The sequence below is a fragment of the Epinephelus moara genome, chromosome 24 (assembly GCF_006386435.1).
Source record: "Epinephelus moara isolate mb chromosome 24, YSFRI_EMoa_1.0, whole genome shotgun sequence".
NCBI lineage: Eukaryota > Metazoa > Chordata > Actinopteri > Perciformes > Serranidae > Epinephelus > Epinephelus moara.
In genome coordinates this window covers 40,064,790-40,087,928 of record NC_065529.1, presented here as the reverse complement: position 1 = coordinate 40,087,928, position 23,139 = coordinate 40,064,790, and the positions used below count along the sequence as shown (strand labels likewise).

At 40.5% G+C, this 23,139-nt stretch overlaps 1 protein-coding gene and 2 long non-coding RNA genes across 3 annotated transcripts in view; 1 reads left to right on the top strand and 2 right to left on the bottom strand.

The window, feature by feature from the left end:
- Positions 1-3,440: 3,440 nt before the first annotated feature.
- Positions 3,441-10,615, bottom strand: LOC126386367 (uncharacterized). The gene is made up of 2 exons (XR_007569490.1): positions 10,130-10,615; positions 3,441-8,959 (listed from the first exon to the last, which is right to left on the bottom strand). It is a non-coding gene; the product is annotated as an uncharacterized LOC126386367 (long non-coding RNA).
- A 3,197-nt stretch (positions 10,616-13,812) lies between these two features.
- LOC126386368 (uncharacterized) overlaps positions 13,813-23,139 on the top strand; it is a 128,732-nt gene continuing 119,405 nt past the window's right edge. Inside the window, exons 1-3 of the long non-coding RNA XR_007569491.1 lie at positions 13,813-13,911; positions 15,841-15,903; positions 16,890-17,032. This is a non-coding gene — a long non-coding RNA (uncharacterized LOC126386368). The remainder of the gene's footprint in view (positions 13,912-15,840; positions 15,904-16,889; positions 17,033-23,139) is intronic.
- nitr3r.1l (novel immune-type receptor 3, related 1-like) lies at positions 18,915-20,114 on the bottom strand. Its single transcript, XM_050038663.1, has one exon. The coding sequence runs from the start codon at positions 20,092-20,094 to the stop codon at positions 19,342-19,344; it is 753 nt and encodes a 250-aa protein (XP_049894620.1). The 5' UTR covers positions 20,095-20,114; the 3' UTR covers positions 18,915-19,341.

Below are 23,139 nucleotides of genomic sequence, written 5' to 3'. Positions count from 1 at the left end.
AAAGGACACGCCCTCCCGGAAATGTGCGCTCCCCCTTTTCTCGTCTGCAAGGAAACAAACACACAGAGAGCTTGAAAATGGATGCCGAGAGATTTAACTCTGTTTTATCAAACGTGTGCTCAGTCCACAGCGACTTTGTTTAAAACTTTTAACGCAGTCGGACTATGTTTACGAGCACAAGAGTTGAGCGAGCCACCGAAGGACCGCCCTGCAGATTTACTATTGGTTCTGCAACGTAGGGAGTTTTTTAAACTCTGAAATTGTATCCGCCCATCTAAACACAAAATCAGGGAGAAAGACATCAGTCTTTAGTTAAGCAAAGCGTCTAAAGACTGACTTGTGAGTCTAATCAGTGCCTAAAGAGTCATGTAACAAATTTTTGTTTGACCACTTCCTGTTTTACCTTGCATGTGGAATTTCACAGCTCTTTGAAGAAGTGTGCAGATTTGAAAGCTAAAACACTGATTTTCAGGTATGAAAGTAATTTCTTGGACCAAGTCAGTATTTGAATTGGAACTGACTATTGTTGAAAGTAGAATTATATAACTTGTGTTACAGTAGAGAAGAATCTCTTAGGTAATGTGAGGTACTTCTTCTTTGCTAATTTTAAACCAACATGCAGCTGCAGCTAGCTATACAATAGTCCTATTTACACTGCCAGTTCAAGGCGGAAACGTTGCACCGTTATTCTGCTGCACCATTCTGTATAAAAAGTTTGATCACAGAATGGGGGGACAGAGATGTCTTGCCTTTACGCTAGCAGCGGAGGTAGTATCCATTAATGAGTTTAAGGGCATCACAAAGAATATGGTGATAGAGACGTGCTTATTTTTCTTGAGAGGCCACTATGTTTGAATAGTTTTTGTTTTATTGTGGATTTCAGTAATATATGTTGTATTTGTTGCATTTTAAATGTGTTTTGATTGGCAGCTACCTTGGCCAGATCTCTGTAAAAGAGATTTTCAATCTCAACGGGACTTCCTGGTTAAATAAAGGTTAAATAAATAAACTTTAAAAAGCAACAGTGCCAAATCGACATCTGTGCAAAAGGGACAGCCTGTAGGACAGGACAGATGTCACATTTTGATGTTGAGAAAATCATGACAAAAAAAGACAAAAAAATAAACTTGGCTGCAACTATGTGTTGTGTCACTGTCAGCTGCTAATGTTGAGATGAATTTCTGTTGTAACTGAGGCCCGCTCCTTCTCCTTAGGAAACATTCTTTTGGCTTCCCAACACATCCTGTCTGCGTTGTGTTTACGTGTCTCTGGCGCTTCGATGGCAGGATTTCACCACATTCACCACACAGCGTCACTGCCTGCCATTATGAATCCAAATGTAATTAATTCAGGGTCATATTTTCTCACCACACGCTCTGCAGCTTTTACTGGTGCAAGATTGTCTCCCACGTCACTTTTCCATTTCAAAAACCTATTTCATATCACTTAATCCTAGGCAGCGTTAGCTGGCCAAAAGCACGGAGCAATGGAACTCCTTGTATTTGATATCAGTTGTTGAATTCTGTGATATCATTGGAGAAGTGGGAAACATTGAAATTTGTAGAGGACAAACAAGGGTACTTTGTCAAAATTTAAGAGTTCGAACACAAAAACCACACCTGGTCTCCTCTAAACATGTCTATAACACTATACAGTACCCCAGGAATGAGTCCTACCACCCAGAAATGAATTAGGATTTTAGCACTCCCGGGTTCCTCGTCTCAAAGTCAGTGGGTTTTTGTTTAGATGCCTGAAATAAGGTCTGTGGTTAACACAAGCATAAGAGACTTTCCTGTTATTTTCTACAGCTTAAAATATGTCAGTAAACACACCACTCTGGAACTTTAAAGCTTTTATGTGTCTTAAAAAAGGGCAGTTGCATGTAGGTGGCTAAAAAAGACTACAGAACATCATCACACCAAACACAGCTTTACAGTCTTGTTGTGATGGTGACCTTAGTGTAGTTTGTTTGTACTCTAACGTTAGCTTTTTACTCCGTGTGACTGCATTTAGGCTTAAAAAATAAGGACAGTGACACATCTTGCTGAACAAAACATGTAAGTAAGAACCTACTGGAGCCTACACCATAGCCTGGTGTTTAAATGCTCATGAATTCAACTTTTCACTTGTAAGAGAATGAACATGCTGTTTCTTCTTTCAAAAGTCACTTTAAATCTTTAATCTTCATGTTACCAATCTGTCATTTTAATCGCCAGTCCTCCTCCCACATCTGCTGAGGTCAAGGGAAAATTATGAATGTAACTTTACGCAACCAAGGACACCACTCACAGTTAACCACATCACAGTGAGGCAGACTGGGCAAGCTGAGGCAGAGCAGGGTGGAATCAAGTACTGGTGATGCTGCTGATGATGTCATGTTTAATTTCGACACTCCTTATGACTCACATTTGCTTTCAGAGTGAAAAGACATTGAGCAAGTTTACAAGTGGACATGTTCTTGTTTATTGTTGATATAGCAACACCATCTGCTAAGAATATCTCCCTTACTCATTCGCCAGGTTGGCTTCTTACGAACTCCAGAGATAAAAATAAGGTCATGATAGCCATTCTGTATTTTAAGACTTTTCAATTTAGCTTTGACTTAGCTCCACGACACTTATCGCTCTGTTTGAGAAGGTCAGTAGGTACAGGGGAGTCATTAGAGAGCTGCGGTGGACGACTACTTAGCAGTTAACAGTCAGGGCACTGTTACTGTCTAGAAAAAGAAATATCAGAGGAATGAGAAGCTGTAAAGCCGGTGGGACGGTACTGATAAATGATGCTAAAACTGACAGCAGGTATGTAATTCATCACAGTAGAGCTGCAAAAAGTTCAAAGTAATAACTGAAATAGGGTTTGGCTGACTGTGTTTGTCATTTACACGTGTTTACATTCAGTTACATAATGGGGCACTATCTGCTATTTGGCCTGCCCTCACTGATATCATTTGGGTGGACTAATAATAGAAACACCTGTCAGCATAACACAATACAATTGTGTGTGGCCTCCGAAACGGCCTTACAGATGAATCGACACCTCTCTAAAACAGTTTAAACACAACCTTCATAAAGGTATATTTATTGCAAGACCACTGTATTAGTTTTACCTGGTGTACCTAATAAACTGGCCACTAAGAGTAGCTTCATAATTGCTTTTTCTGCCAACCTGCTGTTCTAACAGTGGCAGGCATGTGTTAAAAGATTTCATGCTATAATTAAATTGAATTAAACTGGAAAAAAAAAATCTCAAAAATAATTGCCTCTGTGTTCTGGGGTCAGACAAGTGACAGATTATAATTAAAAATGGTTTAATGACAACCTTAAAGCGCTGATGTCAAACTTCTGTCTTTCCTGTTAATAGGTGACATGGTAGTGACAATTAAAGAATCCAAAAACACACTGAACTTGGACATTAATTTGGCTATATTAAAAACAAGGAGCTAATTTTTTCACAGTTTTATTAAAATAATATAATTACAGAATCAGGGTCAGGTCTGAACTGCTTCCTATAATGAGACTTTGCAAAAAAACAATGCAACTTTTAATTGAACCAGTTTTGCTTTATTAATGGAAATAACAGTATGTTCATTTTACAGAAAAATGTGGACTATTTTTATATTTAAATATAAGAAAAAACTCACATAATTTAACAGCTCTGCAGTGGGCAGACACACAACCTTTCGAACTACTGAAGCATTTAACCTGATAATCTCTGTTTATCATCTGTCCCTGGAGAAAACGAACAGGATAAGATATCCGTGGCTGGAACTTGAACACAGCACGGCTGAGTGACGGCAACATGATTTACAGAAGAAACTGGACTCTGAAAAAGAGCAAACAGACCAACAAAAAAGAACTCAAAGGAACAGGTCACGAACCTGAGCAGGGTCATCCAGAAAAACCTTCACTGCTTCAGTGATTCTGAAGACCACAAAAAAGACTTGATACTGTTGAATAATAGCATGGATGGCAGTGCAATGCTGCCATCTTGTGGACCTTTTGGGGAACTCTTTATGCAGCTGCGGGAGCAAGAGCTTTGTTGATAGTCCCTCCACATTGTAACCGATTTCAAATGGTGCTAGACATGATGGAAACTCTGAACACCAGACGAAAACGGTCAGCCTTGGTTAAGAGGGTGGCCATGCAGCTGGTAAGAAGACTGCAATTATCCAAGGCTGTCTTTTCTCTTCGTCACTGGAGCGTGAGCCGTATCGAGATCTGATCCAGAAAACCAATAGGCACATGTATTAACTGATTAACTCGACTGAAATCTGGAATAGATGGTAAAAAATTGGATGCAAAAACTGCCTCCGAATTGAAATGTCACTGTCGTCATGCCTGAAGTCTGTTCCCGCTCAAGAACACCGATTTCAAATGGTGCTAGATGGGATTTTATACTCTAAGACACCATCTGAAACCAGTTCCCTGGGGAGGATGCCTTTAATAAAACCCACATTCGGATGCCAAGTCCCCCTTCTGTAATTAGAACAAAAAAACATTACTGTCATCACTTCTAAACACATTTTTAATAACTGATTTGCATTATGTGAGCTAAGACGCACAGTCAGACATGGATCTCTGCCACGCTCGCTTTCGCTATCAGATTAAGACAATGAAATCAGTCAACATGTTGAACACATTTTGCCACCTAAATTACTGTAATACCATTAATTAAAGTGGCTCATCTTATTACTGGGCACACAGTGGTACATCCATGTGTGAGGGAATAGCATTAAATTCATACTAATTTAATTCTCCATTAGACAGATGCTCCTTTCCGAACTCTTTAATATACTCACTGCTTTGCTTGTAAGGATGGACGTGTTTTAGAGGATACTTTCTTTATAGATTGGCCATCTGCAAGAATATTATTTCAATAAAGATAAACAGACATGGACACGGGATGGTAATAGCACACTCTGGACAAATGGACCAAGACGGAAAACATTGCTACGCAGGCAGTTAGTTAAATAACCGATTTGTTTTTGCTCTGGCTGCATTTACGGAGGTAATAAAATTCCAGCTCCTTAGGGCACAGATTTGTTCTTCTCGTGGTTATTTGATAGGGATGTCTGATTTCTTAGACATGCACTGCAATCTTCTTTTTGCCCATGTAAACCTCTGCAGTTTATTTGAAATGCTGCCCTGCTGTTGAGATGGAAAAAAGAAGGTTTTATCACTATCATCTCGACTTTGGGTTATTTAAATGGAAACAGAATACCCACCTGTTTGGTCGCACATGCTGAGGTGAAATATTTGCACAAACATTTTACTGACTATGAATGCAGCATAGTTTGGTCTATGGGTTGATCAATTTGAGATATTTCCAAATATTTAAGCTGTATTTTGGCTCTCTCCGCAGAGAGCGAAGTGCAACCAGAAACTCAGTAAGATGCAGATGCTTTGCTGGCACCGTGACCACAGGGAAGAACCACTGAGTCATGGCCAGTTCCTCTAAGAGTGACACTGCAGCTCAATTCCTAGCATTATAAGTGCATCAGATGACGAAGATCTGAGTGTAAGAAAGGGCACGGCAGCCGGCTGGCACCAGAGATGAACCCCAACAAAAACTCTATGAATCATACTGTGGAAAAATAGATCTCCGCAGCTCCCTGCAGACTTCTTTGTACTGCACAATAGGATACTGTGTCCTCTCCTGGGTCGGCCTCAGGCATCCAGTCCGGCTCCTGGTCCAAGTGGGGTAGACTGTGGTGCAAGATGGCAAAAACCAGGCCTCTGAAATAGGTACGCATTCATTAGTACAAACCCCCGTTGGCCGTTGCTAAAAGGCATGCGGTGCAGTGTATCGATAGAGAGCTCATTTGAGACGTCTCCTGTCAGTGCTACTGTTCCCTTTTTCTTTTGAAATGACAGCACAATACCGAGACAATTATCGTGGAAAACTCACTGGGTTCTATTTGTAGGTCTGGCATTAAAAGACCGGCGTTATCTGCCTTGTCAGTGTCTCAGACGCTGTTGTCCTGTTGATGGGAAAAGGTGACGTAGCAACTAATCCAAAACCTTCATGTGTCTTTCGGGGACAGTTTCCCTGTCTGTCACTCCCTAATCCTCTCCACTGCTACTTTAGTGTTTTGGCTTCTTAAAAAAAACAGCAGTTGTGCTGATGAGTTATATTTCCGATATTGATAATCGAATCAGTGCATAATGGCCATCATTGTGTTACGGCCGTGTACTTTGACCCAGACAAAAGATTAAAATATCCTCGATTTCGACAAGCGCTCCCAGTGATTACAAGAATACAGTGTCAGCTTCCAGAATAACTCAGGCAGACAGTGTAGTGCGAAGGCCGCAACACCGCTTTCATCCGTCCTCTCCTTGTTTTTGCTATTCTGACCCCTCCCATGTAACGCAGCTATTTGTGAACTCTCTATCTACCTCTCCCTTGCTCTTTTTACTACAAGCTCTTTTTGCCGACTATTGTGTGAGCAGAGGCTGCTTTCTGCATCGAAGCTTTTTTATTTTTTCATCCTGCCGAGTCACCTGACATCTACTGCTTGTTAAAGGCGCATCGGCCCCTTTTTAAAACCAAAACATAAATGAATTAAGCAGCTGTTGGTTTCATCGAGAGCCACTGTATCAAACTGCGTGCACTGTCCATCTTTAGCATAACTGATTCGTCAACTTTTTTATTGCATCTGTTCCTGCTTTCTGATTTAAGATGATATAAAATAAAGCATCCGTTTGGTTTACAGAAGTGAGACAAGCCCTGTGTTTTAGGCAGGGCAGACTGTTCGAGGCCAAACTGTGTCACAGGCAGAGCAGCTGGGTTGGGTCATGCTGGAGTAGGTGACGTAAAGTGAACACTGAATGGCCGTGTGCGTAACAGTGGGGGGTGTGGTTGTGTGCATGTGTAAACAGGGTAGGTGGTTAATCCTCTTACAGATTAGAGGTCCTAATTTATCAGGAGTGAGAGGGGCAAACTCATCGGGGTAATATGTTTTAAACCACCTCTCTACATTTGCGCAATCAGGGAAAAATGCAGCATGTCTCAGCTTAAGATTCTCTGAATATTGTCTTTCTATGCTACTTTGATTTAAGGAATGTTTTTAAAGTCGTTATTGATACTTGACAGGACCAATCAGAGCTCAAAGATGTTAGAGACTTCACTTCCTGCCAGCACAAACAATGTCCTAAATGTACCAATTGTGTTTGGATCGTGTAATAGCTCGAAAAATCTCCTCCATTGCATCATCTCCTCTTCGGAGCAACAAATTGCGAAATGTGTGGAGGCTCGAGAGCCCTAACACGTTCAGATGAGCCTGACACGTTGTTTGTTCTATCCGCTGCACGATGGGTGGAAATAGACGGGAAGGCCGCAGATGGAAGAGTTGATTTACACTTTGTCACCCTCTTCTGGCTCCCACTCAGCCTGTTGGGAAATATCAGATGTCTGGCTGATAACAAGAGTGGCTTTATGGGTTAAATAACTCGAGATAAAAGCGAACATAAAGATTCAAAATGCGCCTGCAGGTTGTCTGGTCGAAGCGGATCGGGTTTCCTGGAAGACAGAGAAAAACCTGGCCGGTGTTTCTTATTGATTAGCAGTCGTTCTGGACAAAAACACTACAGCTATCTCACTATTTCACCCGTCCAATGCACTGTATATCTTAAAGAAATATTTACAGAGCTCGCTCCGTACGTCTGCACGGAGAAAAATAAGGGCTATTAATAATAGCAGTAAGGAGAGGTGCCTCCTGGGTTTCAGCACAGCAGTTTTTTCCCCTCATTTTGCAGCACGTTAGCTGCTAATGATACCTGCAAATGAATGCTGCCTCACACTTGTCTATTAATGCATCATCATCTAGCGAGGCCGGCAGTGCTCCGGGTTTAATTTTAGCACTGTCATCTCTTGGCTCCGTGCCACCGCCTATTCCATAATCTGTGTGTGGGAGGGATTTATTTTAAAAGGCTGTGGGTCGCTCAGCGTTTTCTCTGAAGTTTTATGTGGGCTACAGGTGACGCTGGCCCCCTGCTGTAAACACATCTATCAGTAGATTCATACCGCCACCCCTCGGGGTTTAAAAGTGGCTGTTTGCTGCGTCTAGTTTTGGCCCCGCCGGCATCTGCTGAATTGCATTTGCCTGAGCTGAAAAAGCAGGGATGTTTTTTTTTAGTACTCAATAACAGCGTCATTGTGAAATGTCTCCAGGAACTCTGAATAAAACTAGGTTGAACACATCGCATTTAGCCCACTTGTGCTGGGCTCTTGTGTTTGTTTGACTTGAGAGGCAGCGCCCCTCCCTGAAAGAATGGCAAAATAACTATTGAGGTCACGTTTTCTTGTCTGTGAAAGTGGGTCACTTGTTCTGCCGGTCAGCCTCAGAAGGCATGGTAAACATCACGACCGCACAGGACACGATATTCAGTCCGTCACAAAAATATCCTGAGAAACATCTGATACGAGGTCGATGTTTGCGTTTCAAATTTTACAGAATGATGCAAATAGGGAAGTTATGCTCTCTCAGTGATCGGCCCGTACTTCCTCCCATGACCTTTACCTGTTTGTTTCAAAACTACCATAGTGACATTCCCTCGGGAGTCAAGTTTCTATTCAGTACACATAATTAAAGTTCTAAAGCTCCCCTCTCCCTCCCCTCCCCTTCTCTCCTCTCTCTCTGTCGCTCTCTCTTTCCATTTCCTTGCCAGTGGTTTAGCAACTCATGAGGTCTGCTGCTGATTCACCCATTGACCGAACAAATCCACTTGGCAGGAAGGAGCTCGCTCCTCCTGTGTGTCTCATTTTCACCTCAGAAGCTGGGAGAGGCGAGGACGCACTTTATCTCCCGTCCCTCTGGCAGGTTAAGCAGCAGGAGGCCTTCCTTCGCTAGGATCATTAGGAAGGTACAAGAGGCCAGCGACCTTGGTGTCAACAGCAACAGTGTCATCACATCAGGCGTGGCGGCGTCCTATTGTGCTGTGGCAGGTGTGCATTACAGGGTCTGGTAAAGGGAGACAAATCTGCTAAATGGTTCTCTCACAGCAGCTTTTACAAAACAAGAAAGGCTATGTGAGTTTTTCAGTTACATAACCACATTATATATGGCTGTGTAATCAGGAAAATATGAGGTAAACAGGCCCCAGAGATAGAAAAGTAAAACAGCTGGTATTCAGGTTGGAGTTGAGGAATACCTGTATGTCAACATCCCTTCACAGCAGATGATACAGCCCTTGGATTGTGCTCAACAGCACCCCCTATGTTTGGGAAATAGAGCTTGTTTTCATCATATCAAGTGCGTACTGAAAAGCCAGAGTTTACTATGACGGACCTCCTGGGATATCTGTGACGCAGCAAACGTTGTCTGACATCTGAAATATAAAACAAGCTGCGTCACCATTGTGTTCCTCATTGGAAGCGCGAGGTTTATTTTTTATTTCCTCCTAAATTACGCAAACAATAGAACGATCCGTCCGTGCGTCAATGTGCGACCATGTTTGGAAAGTATCTGTCGTGCGTTATTCAAGGAAAAATAAAGTGCCAGTTCCTCCAATGGTCACACCAGAGAGCCCACGAGGGCCATGAGGTGTTAAATGATCGTGCCAATATGAACTGCGTAACATCGTCCTCGCTCCCACAACAGGATTACGCACTATCCATCTCTTGCGCAGCATCCTATTCCGAGCTCTTCCTTCCTTCACACGCCATCCCCGCCGAATCCACGCGGTGTTTACCCCTTCCCTTTATCATTTAAAGAAAAGAAATCACGCACAACTCAAGTTTCAACAGCGAGCACAACTCTGCTGTCATGCCGTCGCAGCGTGCTTCCACCATCGCAGCGGAAATTCCCACTGGATTTCATGTGGCTTGTCGCTCCTTCTCGCTGACGCAGTTTAATTTACCTGTTGTCATGTCGATGATGAAACACTCGTGATTTAAAAAGTGTTTCTAACCTCTTTCCACCAACAAAACCCCGCGCCCCGTCTGCCTGTAAACACACCGCTTTCATTTTCTTTCTTTCATTATTCTGGGCACTTTTACGACGGCGCCTCCGGGCTTTAATCATCACCTATTCACCCAGTACTCGAGAGGTTATGGATTACATAGTGGTATTCTCCACGCCACATACGCAGCATTTTGTTGCTCTCGCCCTATAATAACATAAATAACTTACGTGTTTATCCCAGGCATGTTTCTCTCCGGTGCTGAGGCGGTCTCAGATGTTTTCCCGACCGGCGTGACTCAGATCCGGTCCTCAGTGAATGGTCCGTACATCAAGTTCCCGTTTCAGCCTTTTTGTCGTTATTATCAATCTGGGAGCGCACGTTTATCACTGTGTATCCCCCTAATGATTTTCCATAGCGCAACACGGGAACCCCGCCCCTGACACTCCCCCGGCCGCTGGTTGGCCAGGCGGCTGGAGAGTCTTTCCTCATCGCCAGAATCACATGTGGCTGACGCATGTTTACAAACATCGGTGAAATCACATGGTAATGGGCGACGTTTTTACCGTAAACGACCTCCTTTTGACGCAGCTACCAGATGTCCTGCCCAGAGCGTTTTATTCCTTTTTTTTCAATGGCAGTATGGAAAATTAAATAGGACTGTTTATTAGGTCAGTGAAAGGGTACACTGTGTACACAAGTGAGTAGACAGGATGCATAAGAGTTATTATATAAGCTATAACATATTATAGGGATTTAGAGAGCAGAAGCCACAGACTCACATGTCCCCATAGAGCAGAGGGACTGTATGGATAAATAAGAATTTAAAAAATCTGGTATAGAAAATGAATTTCTTGTGGCTACTATCACCTCAACAGACCATGACAAACCCTTCTAATAAATCAAATCCAAGGAATGGTTGTATTTTATACATATATATATATTTACGTATAATAGATAAAAAAAGAAGCATAATACAAAAATATATAATAATAATAATAATATAATATCTATCTATCTAAATAAAATCACCCTCTCATGCTCCTATATATATATATATGTAGTTACTAGATAAAAGAAAGAAACAAACCACCACCACCAACTGCCTCATCTGAAATTAGTCAAAGGCCAAAGGGTTGGGAGCCACAGTACTATCCTCCACATGTACAAGCCGTTTGTTGCAGGTTATTCTGCCCTCCTGCTTCAGCCTCAGGTGATTTAAGATAAGATAAGATAACCCTTTATTCGTCCCACAGCGGGGAAATTTGCAACATTACAGCAGCAAAGGGAAGGGATAGTGCAAACAGAATATATTAATATGTAGGGTAAGTTAACTGTATAAAAACACAGCAATATAATAAGGAAGCATCAACAAGAGGCAGAACATAATAAAGAGGCAGACTGACTGATTTTACATTTTACATTACATTTTTAGGTGTCGTGATATGCCCAAAGTATCCCACAATGGGAACCTGTAAGGCCCAATTCATCTAGCATAGTCATTATGTCTGCAGGTTTACTTTTCTCTGTAAAACATGTTTTGTAACCCAAAGATCCAGCAGCACTTTGTGAGGTGACGAGACAAAAACATGGCCTAAACTGTAGTGTCGTTTTTGTTGCAACAGATGGCAGTGCAACACTCACAAATGGCTTGGAAGAGTGAGTGTGTAGTGGCTTTGTGCTCTCTGAATGCCCTTTGGCATCACCATGTTCTCAACAGGATGTAACTGATTGTATTTTTCATGCTTTTATTGCTAATATTTGTGCTTTTAACTGGCTACAGAAGGGGCTATTTGTTTATGAGGGCAACGCATGATAGTCAACATTTCTGTAAATGTGCCAAAATGTTAGCCAGCTGGCTACTTTTCAACTGCAGTCCTTTGACTTGCCAAAGGATAAAAATTAGAGACAGCATAAAGACAGCTTTAACAAGAGCAAACAGAGAGTGTCAAGGTAGAACAGAAGTCATGCAAAGCAACAAGGAAGAGCAGAGCAATACAATAACACAACAACAAACAGCATGTGAGCACATTTTTAAAGTATCACTTGCTTTTAACCTGACCAAATAAAAGAATTCCATTTACCACAACACTGTACAACAAAACACATTTGTTTAAATCAAATACAGATGTTTTTCCTTTCTTTTTTAAATTCTTAGCTTTGTGTTGCTGTACAAGGAGGTTGAAACACTGAAAGAAGAAACACTGATTATGGACCATGAGATATAGCAGGCAGAACTGTGAATACGAAATAGAATCAAAGACATTTTTGTATGACACCAAAATAACGATAACATACTTTCAAATTCAAACCTGTACCGTAACTGTTGTTATCTATTTCTGTTTTTAATTGTATGTCATAGTTTGTTATTCTGATGTATCACTGGGTTACACACCTTTTCACATAGTTTCTCTCTTAACATAAAGAAAGAAATGTCATTAATATATGAGCTTCCTAATAAGCACTCGAGGACACCTTACATGACACAGTTAAAAAAACAAGTAGCAATGTATCCATTAGGGCTGCAACTAACGATTATTTTCATTGTCGACTAATCTGTCGATTATTTCTTCGATTAGTCGACTAATCATTTTATCAAAAAATATCGGTCTGTCTCTCCCAAACCCCAAAATTATGTCATCTTGACTCACGCCAAAGGGTTTTAGTTCACCGTCACGGGAGAGTGTTTAAAGCTGCCAATATTTGAATATAAGAAGCTGCAATAAGAGTATTTTGGTTACTTTTATAGTATTTTTCTATGAAAAATGACTCAAACCGATTAGTCGACTACTAAAATAGTCACTGATTATTTAGTCAATTAGTCATCGATTAGTCGACTAGTCGTTGCAGCCCTAGTATTCATAGATCATAAAATCAAACAATTCTGTAATATACAATAAAATGTAATAAAATGACAACACAAAAATCATAATTGTAAATATTAGGTGTAAAATCATCATAATAAAATGAGTAATCCTAATGAGTAAGAAACATGAAATGATATGATGACAATGAAAAGTATTTAAAAATATATATAAAGAGGTCCACAGTTATGGAATTAATTAATATGTTTTTGTTATCTTCCTTGTCAGCTTTAAGGTCACAATTTTAAAATTCTCATTTCATTTTGAATGTTTTGGCGTGTTTTTTTCTACTGGTTATTTCTATTTTCTTATTATACGTTTTTTTCCTTTTGTGTTTTTCCCCCTTTGTTTTCTTCATTACTGTTATTTTTTTATGTATTTTTTGTGTTATGTGTTCCTTGTTTGTTGCTTATTTTGTGTTATTTTGTTGAGTAATGTAACTTTTTTTCTGTTATTTGAATAGTGGAGTACTGTGAATAAGCAGGGCATCCTTCCTCTCCAGCACCGAAATGACTTCTTCTGTATATCATAAATTTTATTATTGTGCAAATAATGCAACCTAAATAAAACCTTAAACCCTGCCATATAAATAAATGAAGTAATGTGTGAGATCATACCTTCAGTACATGTTATAGCCAAGCCTACACAATGCTGAATTTACAGTCTTATAATAAGCTACAGTTTGTCCTATGGGCAGGACCAGCTGCTTTGAAGGGCCACAGGAGGATGGAGGAGGCGACATTTTGTGAACTAATTTTCTGACTGTAGAAACAAGTCAAACATGCACTTCAGAGAACAAACATACATCAAAGACAAAGCACAGAGAATGTGCTGAGGCTACATGCTGCTATTTTTGTTTCTCTAATTCCTTGACTCCATGCCCAAGTTTCATTCTTCGTAGCCTATAGGCATCAAAAGCCATAAATGGAGTTGTTTCACTCAACATTGCGTAAGTCACTGCCTCACTTCAGTGTAATTTACGGTAACTGATGTGACTCACGGCTCCACTTTACTGGGCCTTACGGTAACAGGCACGTTACGTCACTCATGTTTTGGCGGGATATCGCTCCAGAGCCCTTTAATAAAACGAATGACCTCACTTTTTACATCCGTTTGTCCTCCTTCCTGCACTCTCAACCACTTTCCAAGTAAGTACCCGTATGTTCACACTGTGGTGGCTCGTGGAGTGTGGGCCTCACATGTTTTAAAACACTTCTATAATCGTAACTTTGGTTGACATGTAAAAAAACACATCAGTTTTTAACAAGAAAACAAGCAAACTTCTGTGTAAGTGGTCGCCTAGCAACAATGTTCTGGCTTAAACCCACGGAAACACATCAAGCCTACCGTAAACTCGACCTTCCGTGTCGAAAACAACACGTGAGCTCAATTTTAGGGTTTAATTCAGCATACCATTACTGGCACTGCTCAGGGAGATGTTTAACAGTAACCTGCTGGAATAGGTGAAATGACACAGGGCTGCCAGCAGGTGGAGGTGTTTACATGTGGTTGTGCTTTGATGGAAACTCAATTAGGACATACAGAGCAAGCTTTGCTTTTCCTACATCACATTCTCAACAGGTTGTTTTTCCATAAGGTCAAAGTAGCTTAATTTGTCTCTTGCACCAGTGCACATGTGTGCTGCAATGGATGGTAACATATGCAACATATGTTTATTTATTTATTTATTTTTTTTATGAAATTCTTTGGCAATAACATTTCTTTGTTCATGCCAATAAAGCTATTTGAATTTAATTAGATAGAGAGACAGAATATAACTAATATGTATTCATAGCAGTGTACTGTGTATTTTATATTGCATAGTCATCAAAAATGGACTGCAGCAGTATAATATAGAGCCTGTACACAACTCCTGTATATTCAATATGTATATATAAATATTTTTCCTTGTATTTGTTTATTTATTTATTTATTTATATATTAATTATTCACTTAGTTAGTTTGTATTTTATTTTTATTTTTATTTTTTTTATGAAATGCTTTCATGCCAATATAGCTATTTGAATTGAATTGAATTGAATTGAAACGGACGGACGGACGGATAGATAGATAGATAGATAGATAGATAGATAGATAGATAGTTAGTTAGGGCTAATACCTGTACGCGACACCTGTATATTAAACATGTATATATAATGTATGAATGTATGTAATGTAACATAAAATATGATTACTTTTGATTTTTATTTCTTTATTTTATTTTGTCTTATTTTTATTAAATGCTTTGGCAAATTAATTAAGCTATTTGAACTAAATTAGATAGATAGATAGATAGATAGATAGATAGATAGGTAGGTAGGTAGGTAGGTAGGTAGGTAGGTAGAATGTTATTATTCAACTCACTAAGCTTTATTTGCATGACATTTCTTATTCTAATTACATCATTACATTACATTATCTAAGACAGTTAAAAATCAGAAACAGTTAACACAATGTATTATTACAAAATCATAGACATACATTTTTAAGGAGAAGGAAAAGTGAAGGAGTAAATAAAAAGGCAGAGTGTGATCCGTGATTAAATGAACTATATGTAGCTGTGTTGGTTCTCTCTCAGGCTGTGACATGCGCTGACATATCTTGCTGCATCTGTGGCGCTGACACTGTTTCCTCCAAGTAGATGTTGCATTTTAATCTGGACAGAGTGAATCGAAATCTTGAAGTTAATATTTAATTTTTGTAAAGAACTTTGTTCTGATGTCTTCATGTTTGCTGCACTGTAGCAGGAAATGTTGCACTGTCTGACCTGCCTCACCTGCCCCACCTGTCTCACCTGTCCCACCTGTCTCATCTGTCTCACCTGCCTCACCTGTCTCTGTGGACAGAGCTGACACAGCATGACTTCTGTAGGCAGCCATGTCTGCCTGTGTTGGCCCTGTCTCTATGGCCAGGCTGTGATCACTGAGTCTGTACATAGTGTGTATCTTTCTCAGTTTGTGATCGGTCACAACGGTCAGATAGCTTACCATTGTGTACTGTCTGTCTAGGGTTAAATTGTATTGAAGTTTGTTTTGGGTTTTTTGTCTAATAGTTAATGCAGTTTTCTTTTTCTACAGCGATGATTTGGTTGGGCCGGATTGTGTGAGAGTTGTCCCGTGGACTTGTGGAGCCTTGTGGAGGTGAGCCTCCTGTTTTATTGAAACAACAGAGTGATAATAGAGCAGTTAGAAAACAGACAATATTTTCTCTTTTATTTTACAAACCTTGCTGAATCCTGTCCCATCCCACAGACCTCATTTATGAGCAGCAAGTAGCCTGTAGAATAATGAAAGGGCAGAAATCAGGGTTCCCAAGGTCATGGAAAACCTGGAAAAGCTATGGAAGTTTAATATATTCAGTGTCATACTTGCGTTTGGCCATGTTGTGGAGCTAGTTTACTGTATCTGTTAAGGAGCTGTCCATTGTTCACTCACTCTACAGCAGGAAGCGACACTTCAAAATAAAAGCTCTGTGCTGTAAATTCACTGTATTTAAAATAAAGTGTGTTTTTTTTTTTTTACAATCTTGACACATTTGGGAGTCACTCCATTCAGAATGGACCTGCGATCCACTTTTGGGCCGGGACCCACTGCGTTAGATACCCATCAACCCATGGCAGACTTTAAAAATGGCCAAATTAATCAATAAAAACATTGGAAAGTGGTATAAATTAATTATTTACGCTTCAAAAGAGAGATTACAATTTCATTTCAACCTAGATGTTCTCACTTAAATTGGGGCTGTATGTATTAAAAATGACTGAATAGCAGATTTGGTGGGCTTAATATGGACGTTTACCCTACTTCTTCCACCACTGCTTATATATCAGGCTGTGTGGCTTATTTTGGAAAGCAGAGGGCAGAGTCTCTGCAAAAAAATACACTGCTACACACTTCTAATGGGTCATAAGTGACGATTGAGAGGGATTACTCATGTATGTGTCTATACATTGCTTTTAGAACAATGTATATCTTTAGGCAAGATATGTATGCCGAATAATTAAAAATGAATTGCACAAGTATAGTAAAGCATAGAGATAAACTGCAGCCCTGACTGTGTGATAAATGAGAGATGTGTTGATGTCAAAGCACTGACATCCCACATGCTGTAATATTTGTTGTTGTAGGAATAATCTTCAGCGATGGAGTGATACGGCCTTGTTCACAGTCACCGCCGAGCTGCTATCAGCAAACGCCACGTTGACCTTTGCACCCACTCAGCTTTACAGCAGCTGTACAGACAGTGGCAGCCTCCAACCCAGTGGGCTTGGTAAGTGAACTGTTACAGCAGGCATGTATAGGCCCTCAGAGTGTAACAACAAGGGTTGAAAAAGGTCACCCTAGCTAGAATGACAGCAGTGGTTAATTTGTTGTGTCTCATCAGCTGCACACACACAAACAGGGGCAGGCTCTTCACACACGCACACTCCCTCTCCAGAGTATCCACACCCACAAGGACAGGTGACCTTGTGACTGTGTGTTGTGTGACTGAATCTTCACGGCCATCAGGAGCCCATAGGTCATTGCCTTTCTGTCTCAAAACACGAGCTGGCCATTACTGAGAGAAATGGCAACAGCAGTGTTGTTTTGTTGTTAAGATACCGTTTTAACACCAACTCTGTTATATTTTAATTTAACGGAGATCCAGATATTACCTCAAAATGCTGAAATGTTAAACTTGTTTGGTATAGTATACCAAAGTAAATAATTAGGTGTCATATCAGTCAGTCAGTGAAGCAGTCAGCAGATGTTTCCAATCTTTAATTTACTCATTATGTCTGAAAGTAAAAACACAATTTGGCTTTCATGAATATTTAGATTGGTACAGTTGAGTTTGTCTTTGGAAAGATATGTACATAACAAGACTGGTCATCAGGTAACGACCCAGAATTAAGCTATTTTACCCTTTGAAACCTGAACAGAGTGGCTTGATTTTTTTTTTTTTTTTTAAGAAACAGGGGAAGAAGGCAATGAGCAACAAAAGAAGAAAATTACCCAAAAAAATTGCAAGAAATTGGTGGAAAAAAAGAGAAAATTAAAAACAAGAAAATTAGTAATGAAAGTTAAAAACAAGAAAATGCTTAAAAATCATAATAATTCTGTAACATAATTTTAATAATTATATAGTCCCCCCTACCCCCTTTCAGAACAATTTTCTAAATCTCTTTTTTGTTTTGTTTTTTGTTGTTTTTTTGTTTGTTTGTTTTTTGCATTTTTTAGAAGATTTCTTACCAAGTTGCTCCTTGCCTTTTCCCCCATGTTTTTGAAAGAAATCCCACCAGTTTGTCATCACACCAGTTTCAGGGCTCAAAGGTTTAAATACTTGCAAAAGGTGTCTGAAAGCATACAAGAAAAGTGATGTCACTCCAGGTTTCAAAGGGATAAAGGGGGGCTCCATTGTTTTGGGGTGTTTTGTTCTTGTTTTTTTTAGGTTTTTATATCATTCTGTAGCTTTCCAGAAGTGGACCTGATGTATTCAAATCTGAAAGTTCGGGTTTTCTTCTAAGTATGTATGTTTTAGCATCAACGACGCAGGTTTCTGCACAGTGTCATTGCAACATAGCCTATAAACCCACATACTCCTATGGACACTTCATCAGTTTGGTTCTGAAAGTCACACCATAACAAAGAAACTAAATGATCGACTCGGCAGTAGACCAACAACTCTCAGTTTGCTGTGAAGTTAAATGACTGTTTCTGTCATTAGAGTCTGGTGGATTTGAAGAAAGCATAGATAACAGCTTCAGTTCCCCTTCGAAAGTGCTGTGTGATAACAAAGTAAAGTGGTGAAATAATCCTAGTATAGCGTGCACTTAAACTGATGATGATTTACATGGTCTTTTTAAGAGGTTAAAATACATTTTGCTGATGCCCCCATCCACAGCTGCCAGATTCCTTTGACAGAAATGGTAATTTTACTTTGCAGAACACAGAGTTACTGGTTAGTTTGTGTTATTATGCGACTTTTGTAACTGAACTAGCGTGCTGCCACAGCAGTGGGCTAACCTGCTTAGCCTCTGTGCCCCTGTGCTCCTGTCTGCTTCTCCACATTGGGAGCGTGCCGACCGCCATCCACAGTAGATAATACACTGACTGTGGATTGATTAATGTGTTTAATTAATGTGTCACAAAATACAGTGTTATATTGAATCTCAATGCGTCCTCACCTGGTTGATAAAGGTTTAATGGCACCATGTTTTCAGCGCTGTAACCTACGTCACCCCTTTCTGATAACATTTGAGTTTCCATTTGAAAAGCAAAGAAAGAACGTACATGAACCTGCCCTTTAATTATATGTAATAAATAATTCACAATTGAAACATGCATAACATGGGGTTACAGCTGAATTAAAATCACGTCACAGCAATTTCAGCTCTTTATGTGTTTCTCAGACATGAACATATGTGAAAAAGTGTTCAAGGATTAATTAATGTACAAATCATTTTTCTAACACCCTAGAGAAATAATTAGTATATAATTGGTATCCTGTTTTTATCCCACATTTACATTATACCACGTTTTTTCTAAACAAGAGGCAAATACTAGCACAAGAACACTCTCTATTGTCTATCATGCAAATCAAGACATACTGTAATTGTCACTGCAGACAAAGTTGAGTTTGTCTGCACAGTCCCAGCTTTCCAAGTGCTTTCCCTTCAGTGACAGGGCCCCACAGCGGTGAGTCCAGGTGGGGCATTGTGGCATCTCCCCGTGGCTCCAGGCCTGGTACACTACACTGTCCCCATTCACCCACAGCCAGTTGCCAGCCAGGTAGCGCAGGCCGGTCCACACGTGGTCTGTCTGGGCTTCCCTGCTCGTCTTAATGGTTTCAGCCAGAGCAGACTCAGAGGACAGGCTGACCAGGTCAGTGTGCTGGTTGCGACACAGCTCCATCGCCTCCTCCCACGTCTTGTTTTCCTTCACCAAAACCAGACCGCTGTGATAACAGTAGAAGGGAAGTTTCTCCGTACAGTTCATTTTGTGCCAGCCACTTCTGTGTTGCATCACACATTTGCGGTCTTCAGTTCTGTTCTGTTTTGCTATTGACCAGTTTAAGTACGATAGATTTTCGCCTCCTGACCACTTCCACACATCATCGACATCTTTATAGAGACCGATCCAGCCTCTAATATACTCGCCTTGTTCCTTCATTGTGAAAAAGAGTTCATTCTCTTCTTGGTTACTAATTGAAGACAGCTCATCGTGATGCTTTCTGCAGTAGTCTCTGGCCTCTGACCACGTAGCTTTCATGCGGACATATGTAATCCACCCACAGAGGGCCACTTTGATGAGCCATGTGAGAACAACAAACCTGAGAACGCTATTCTTCATGTTGAGTTGATGTTGAGATTCCTTCTGTGGAATCATCTCATCCTGTGAGGGGTATTTACTACACTTGAAGGAGCAGCAAGCACCCAATCACAGTGCATCAAAGGCTGTTATGAAAATCCCCAGGAAGGATTACACAGGTAGACTGATACAAAATGAGAACATTCAAATGTTCACAAATGAAGCATCACAGGAAGTATTGATTGTCCTAAACTAGTATGCAAATATTCAGACATTCATGCCATTCACAAACATCTGCCCAACCCATTTAGAAAAAGATAATGTTAAAGACACCACATATTATTTCTAAAATGTTGTACTTCTCTGCCAGTCTGGATTTTGTATTTGGATATACTGTATGTACTGTCAAGTAATGCACAGATCCAGTTGACTGGACTGGTCTTGAAATCCGCCTTATTAAGCTGGCATGGGCAGTTTTATTTTGGCGTCTTTGGGCAAAAATCCCATAATAATCTCTCAGGATATTGTAGTAACTAGTCTGAAAGAACACTAGACCAGTGGATCCCAACTGGTCCAGCCTCGGGGTCCAGATTTCTATTTCGTTATTAGTTCAAGGTCCACCAAGTGTAATACATCCAGCGCCATACCTGGGTTTGGGATGTCGCCGAGCTAGTTTGCTGTCTGTTAGTCACTCACTCTACAGCAGGAAACAGCACTTCAAAATAAAAGCTCTGTGTCGGAAATTCACTGTACTTACAAACTTGACACGTTTACAAGTCACTTGTGGTCCATTCAAAATGGACCCACAGCCCACTCTTGGACCGCAATCCACCAGTTGGGAACCACTGCACCAGACTACTGCATCTAACCTCTTGGGTCTGTTTTCAGGCTTTAGGAAATCTAATCCATGATGGGAGACTTTGTCTAATCACAGATAATTTCAGAGGGAGAGCATTCCTATTAGGGCTGTCAACGAATATTCTAAATTCGAATTTAAATTTGAATTTGAAAAAAAAATGGACCTTCGAATGTGAAAATTGATATTCGATTGTGGAGAGAAAAAAACACCACCGCAGCTGTCCTCTTTGCCAGTGGGCGTTGGCCTGGGCCGCTGCACTGAACGTACTGCTTGATACATTTGCTTGCGGCTCGCGCAGAAAATAGACCAGATGCCGAAACAGTCGCTGCAGGGCGCGAGCCGGCCACGGTGTGGATGACACAATCGGTTAACATGGGCGCCGAAAGGAAACTGGCTTCGCTTCTCGGCGCTTCGAGGCTATTCGCAGCGCTTCCGCGGGTGGTGTGGCCCTGGCGTGACGGGTCAGAGAGGGGGGGCGAGCGAGAGGTCCGCAGTCGTTTATAACGTAATGTTATAGATAATTGTTGTATGTGTTTTAATGTGTAGGTATGTAAATGTTTTCAAAGACGTTTATGTTGAAATAAAAATACCTACAAGTAGTTATGTTTCCTTGTATTAATACATATACAAGTATGTTTCCTAGTTTGCCCTCTTGTGGACATAATGCGAAAAAAATAATAATAATTTGAATGGTTCAAACCTATGAGTTATTTTTAGAAGGAATATTCGAACGTCATTTTTGATCAATTTTGACAGCCCTAGTTCCTATTGGCTACAAATGCAGATGTGTGTGCACGCCCCTTCAGGTGGCGAAAGCCTGATTTAATGGTGGAGAGTCCTGCAGAGAAAGTTGCTCGTCCAGCATTTGCTACACTGCAAAGCAACCCCACCCCCCCAACCTCCGCTTATTCAAGTTCATGTTTATGTAGCTAGCTAGAAGCTCGAATCATAGTATGTCCTCCACCTCACCCCCCTCCGCAAGAGACCACCTCACTGGGAGAAGAGCAGGCAGCATCCCTGGAGACGACTAGTGGAAACTTGAACTCAGCTAGTGCTGGAGGGCTGGACAGCTCCGACTTTGTACACAGGTTAGACCCGCCACTGCCACTGGCCTTTAGCCGCCTGTGACTGCTGAATTCAAGCTGCTGACTGAAAGTCCGTCTATGGAGTTGCTGCACACCCGTCCCCCAGCAAAGCAGCCCACAGTGGTGGGGAGTGAGGTGGAGGGACCGTGGGGTGTGGTAGCTTGTCTCATTTGTGGTCTGATAAACAAAGAGACAGCTCTACAATGAAATTAGAATAAATCAATATGTGAAAAGCTGGGTTACTGTATGAAGCATGTGCATATGTTCGTGCTCGTGTGGTGGGAGGGGCTTAGGACATAGAGGGTAGATCTGCAGGTGGAGGGTGTGTAAATTCTGCTTTGGCCCTAGGTTTAAATGTATCTGTATTGTTCAGACATGACCAATTAACATTAAATACTGTATTTGTTTAGATTGTCTCGGACAATATAAGCAAAATTCAGCACACGCTTAAAAAGAAATTTGTACGAACATTGAGCTTTTAAAATTGTGTGTTTTGCCAAGAGCGTCACCTCTTATGTTACTCGCATGCAACTCAGGAATCATCATTCAAAGTTCATTGCTAATGGTTTGTTTTGAATGTCAAATTTGCTTTTTCATGATGAACATGCAAACTACATGCTTTAGTTTTGCCAGCTATTATCTGCTCTGTCTTTGGCAAAGTTTGCATTTCATTCGAAACTTCGACTGAAAACCTTGAATAACCTGACCTTGAAGTCATAGAAGAGTTTTTCCTTCTACAGGTGTTAAATTCTTTTAGTCCTTTAAAGTATCTAAGCTGTTAACATCATAAAACAGTCATTCATACTCTTAATAATTTTGAGAGTAACATTCAAGTTCAAGTGTGTGTTTTAAAACAAGCTCATATTTAATTAGTTTTTGTCTTTGGTCGAGATTAAATCAAGAATAGTTGCTTGCAATAAATTCTTATTTAGTTGATTAGATTTTCAAGGATCAAGAGCCTTCTGCTTTGCATGATAGTTGTGTGAAGTGATCGGTTTAAAGCAGCCAGAGACTTTTACTGTTTCACTGGTCGTTTAGGCTAATGACTACACATCTATGTAGGTGGGTTACCTTGAAGAGACCACAGATCTTGGATATTCAGTACGACTGTATACTCTGTGCTGTATATTCCTGAGTGCATCT

Excerpts from the sequence above, each read along its gene's own strand:
- nitr3r.1l (XM_050038663.1), bottom strand. The coding sequence starts at position 20,094 with ATGAAGAATAGCGTTCTCAGGTTTGTTGTTCTCACATGGCTCATCAAA.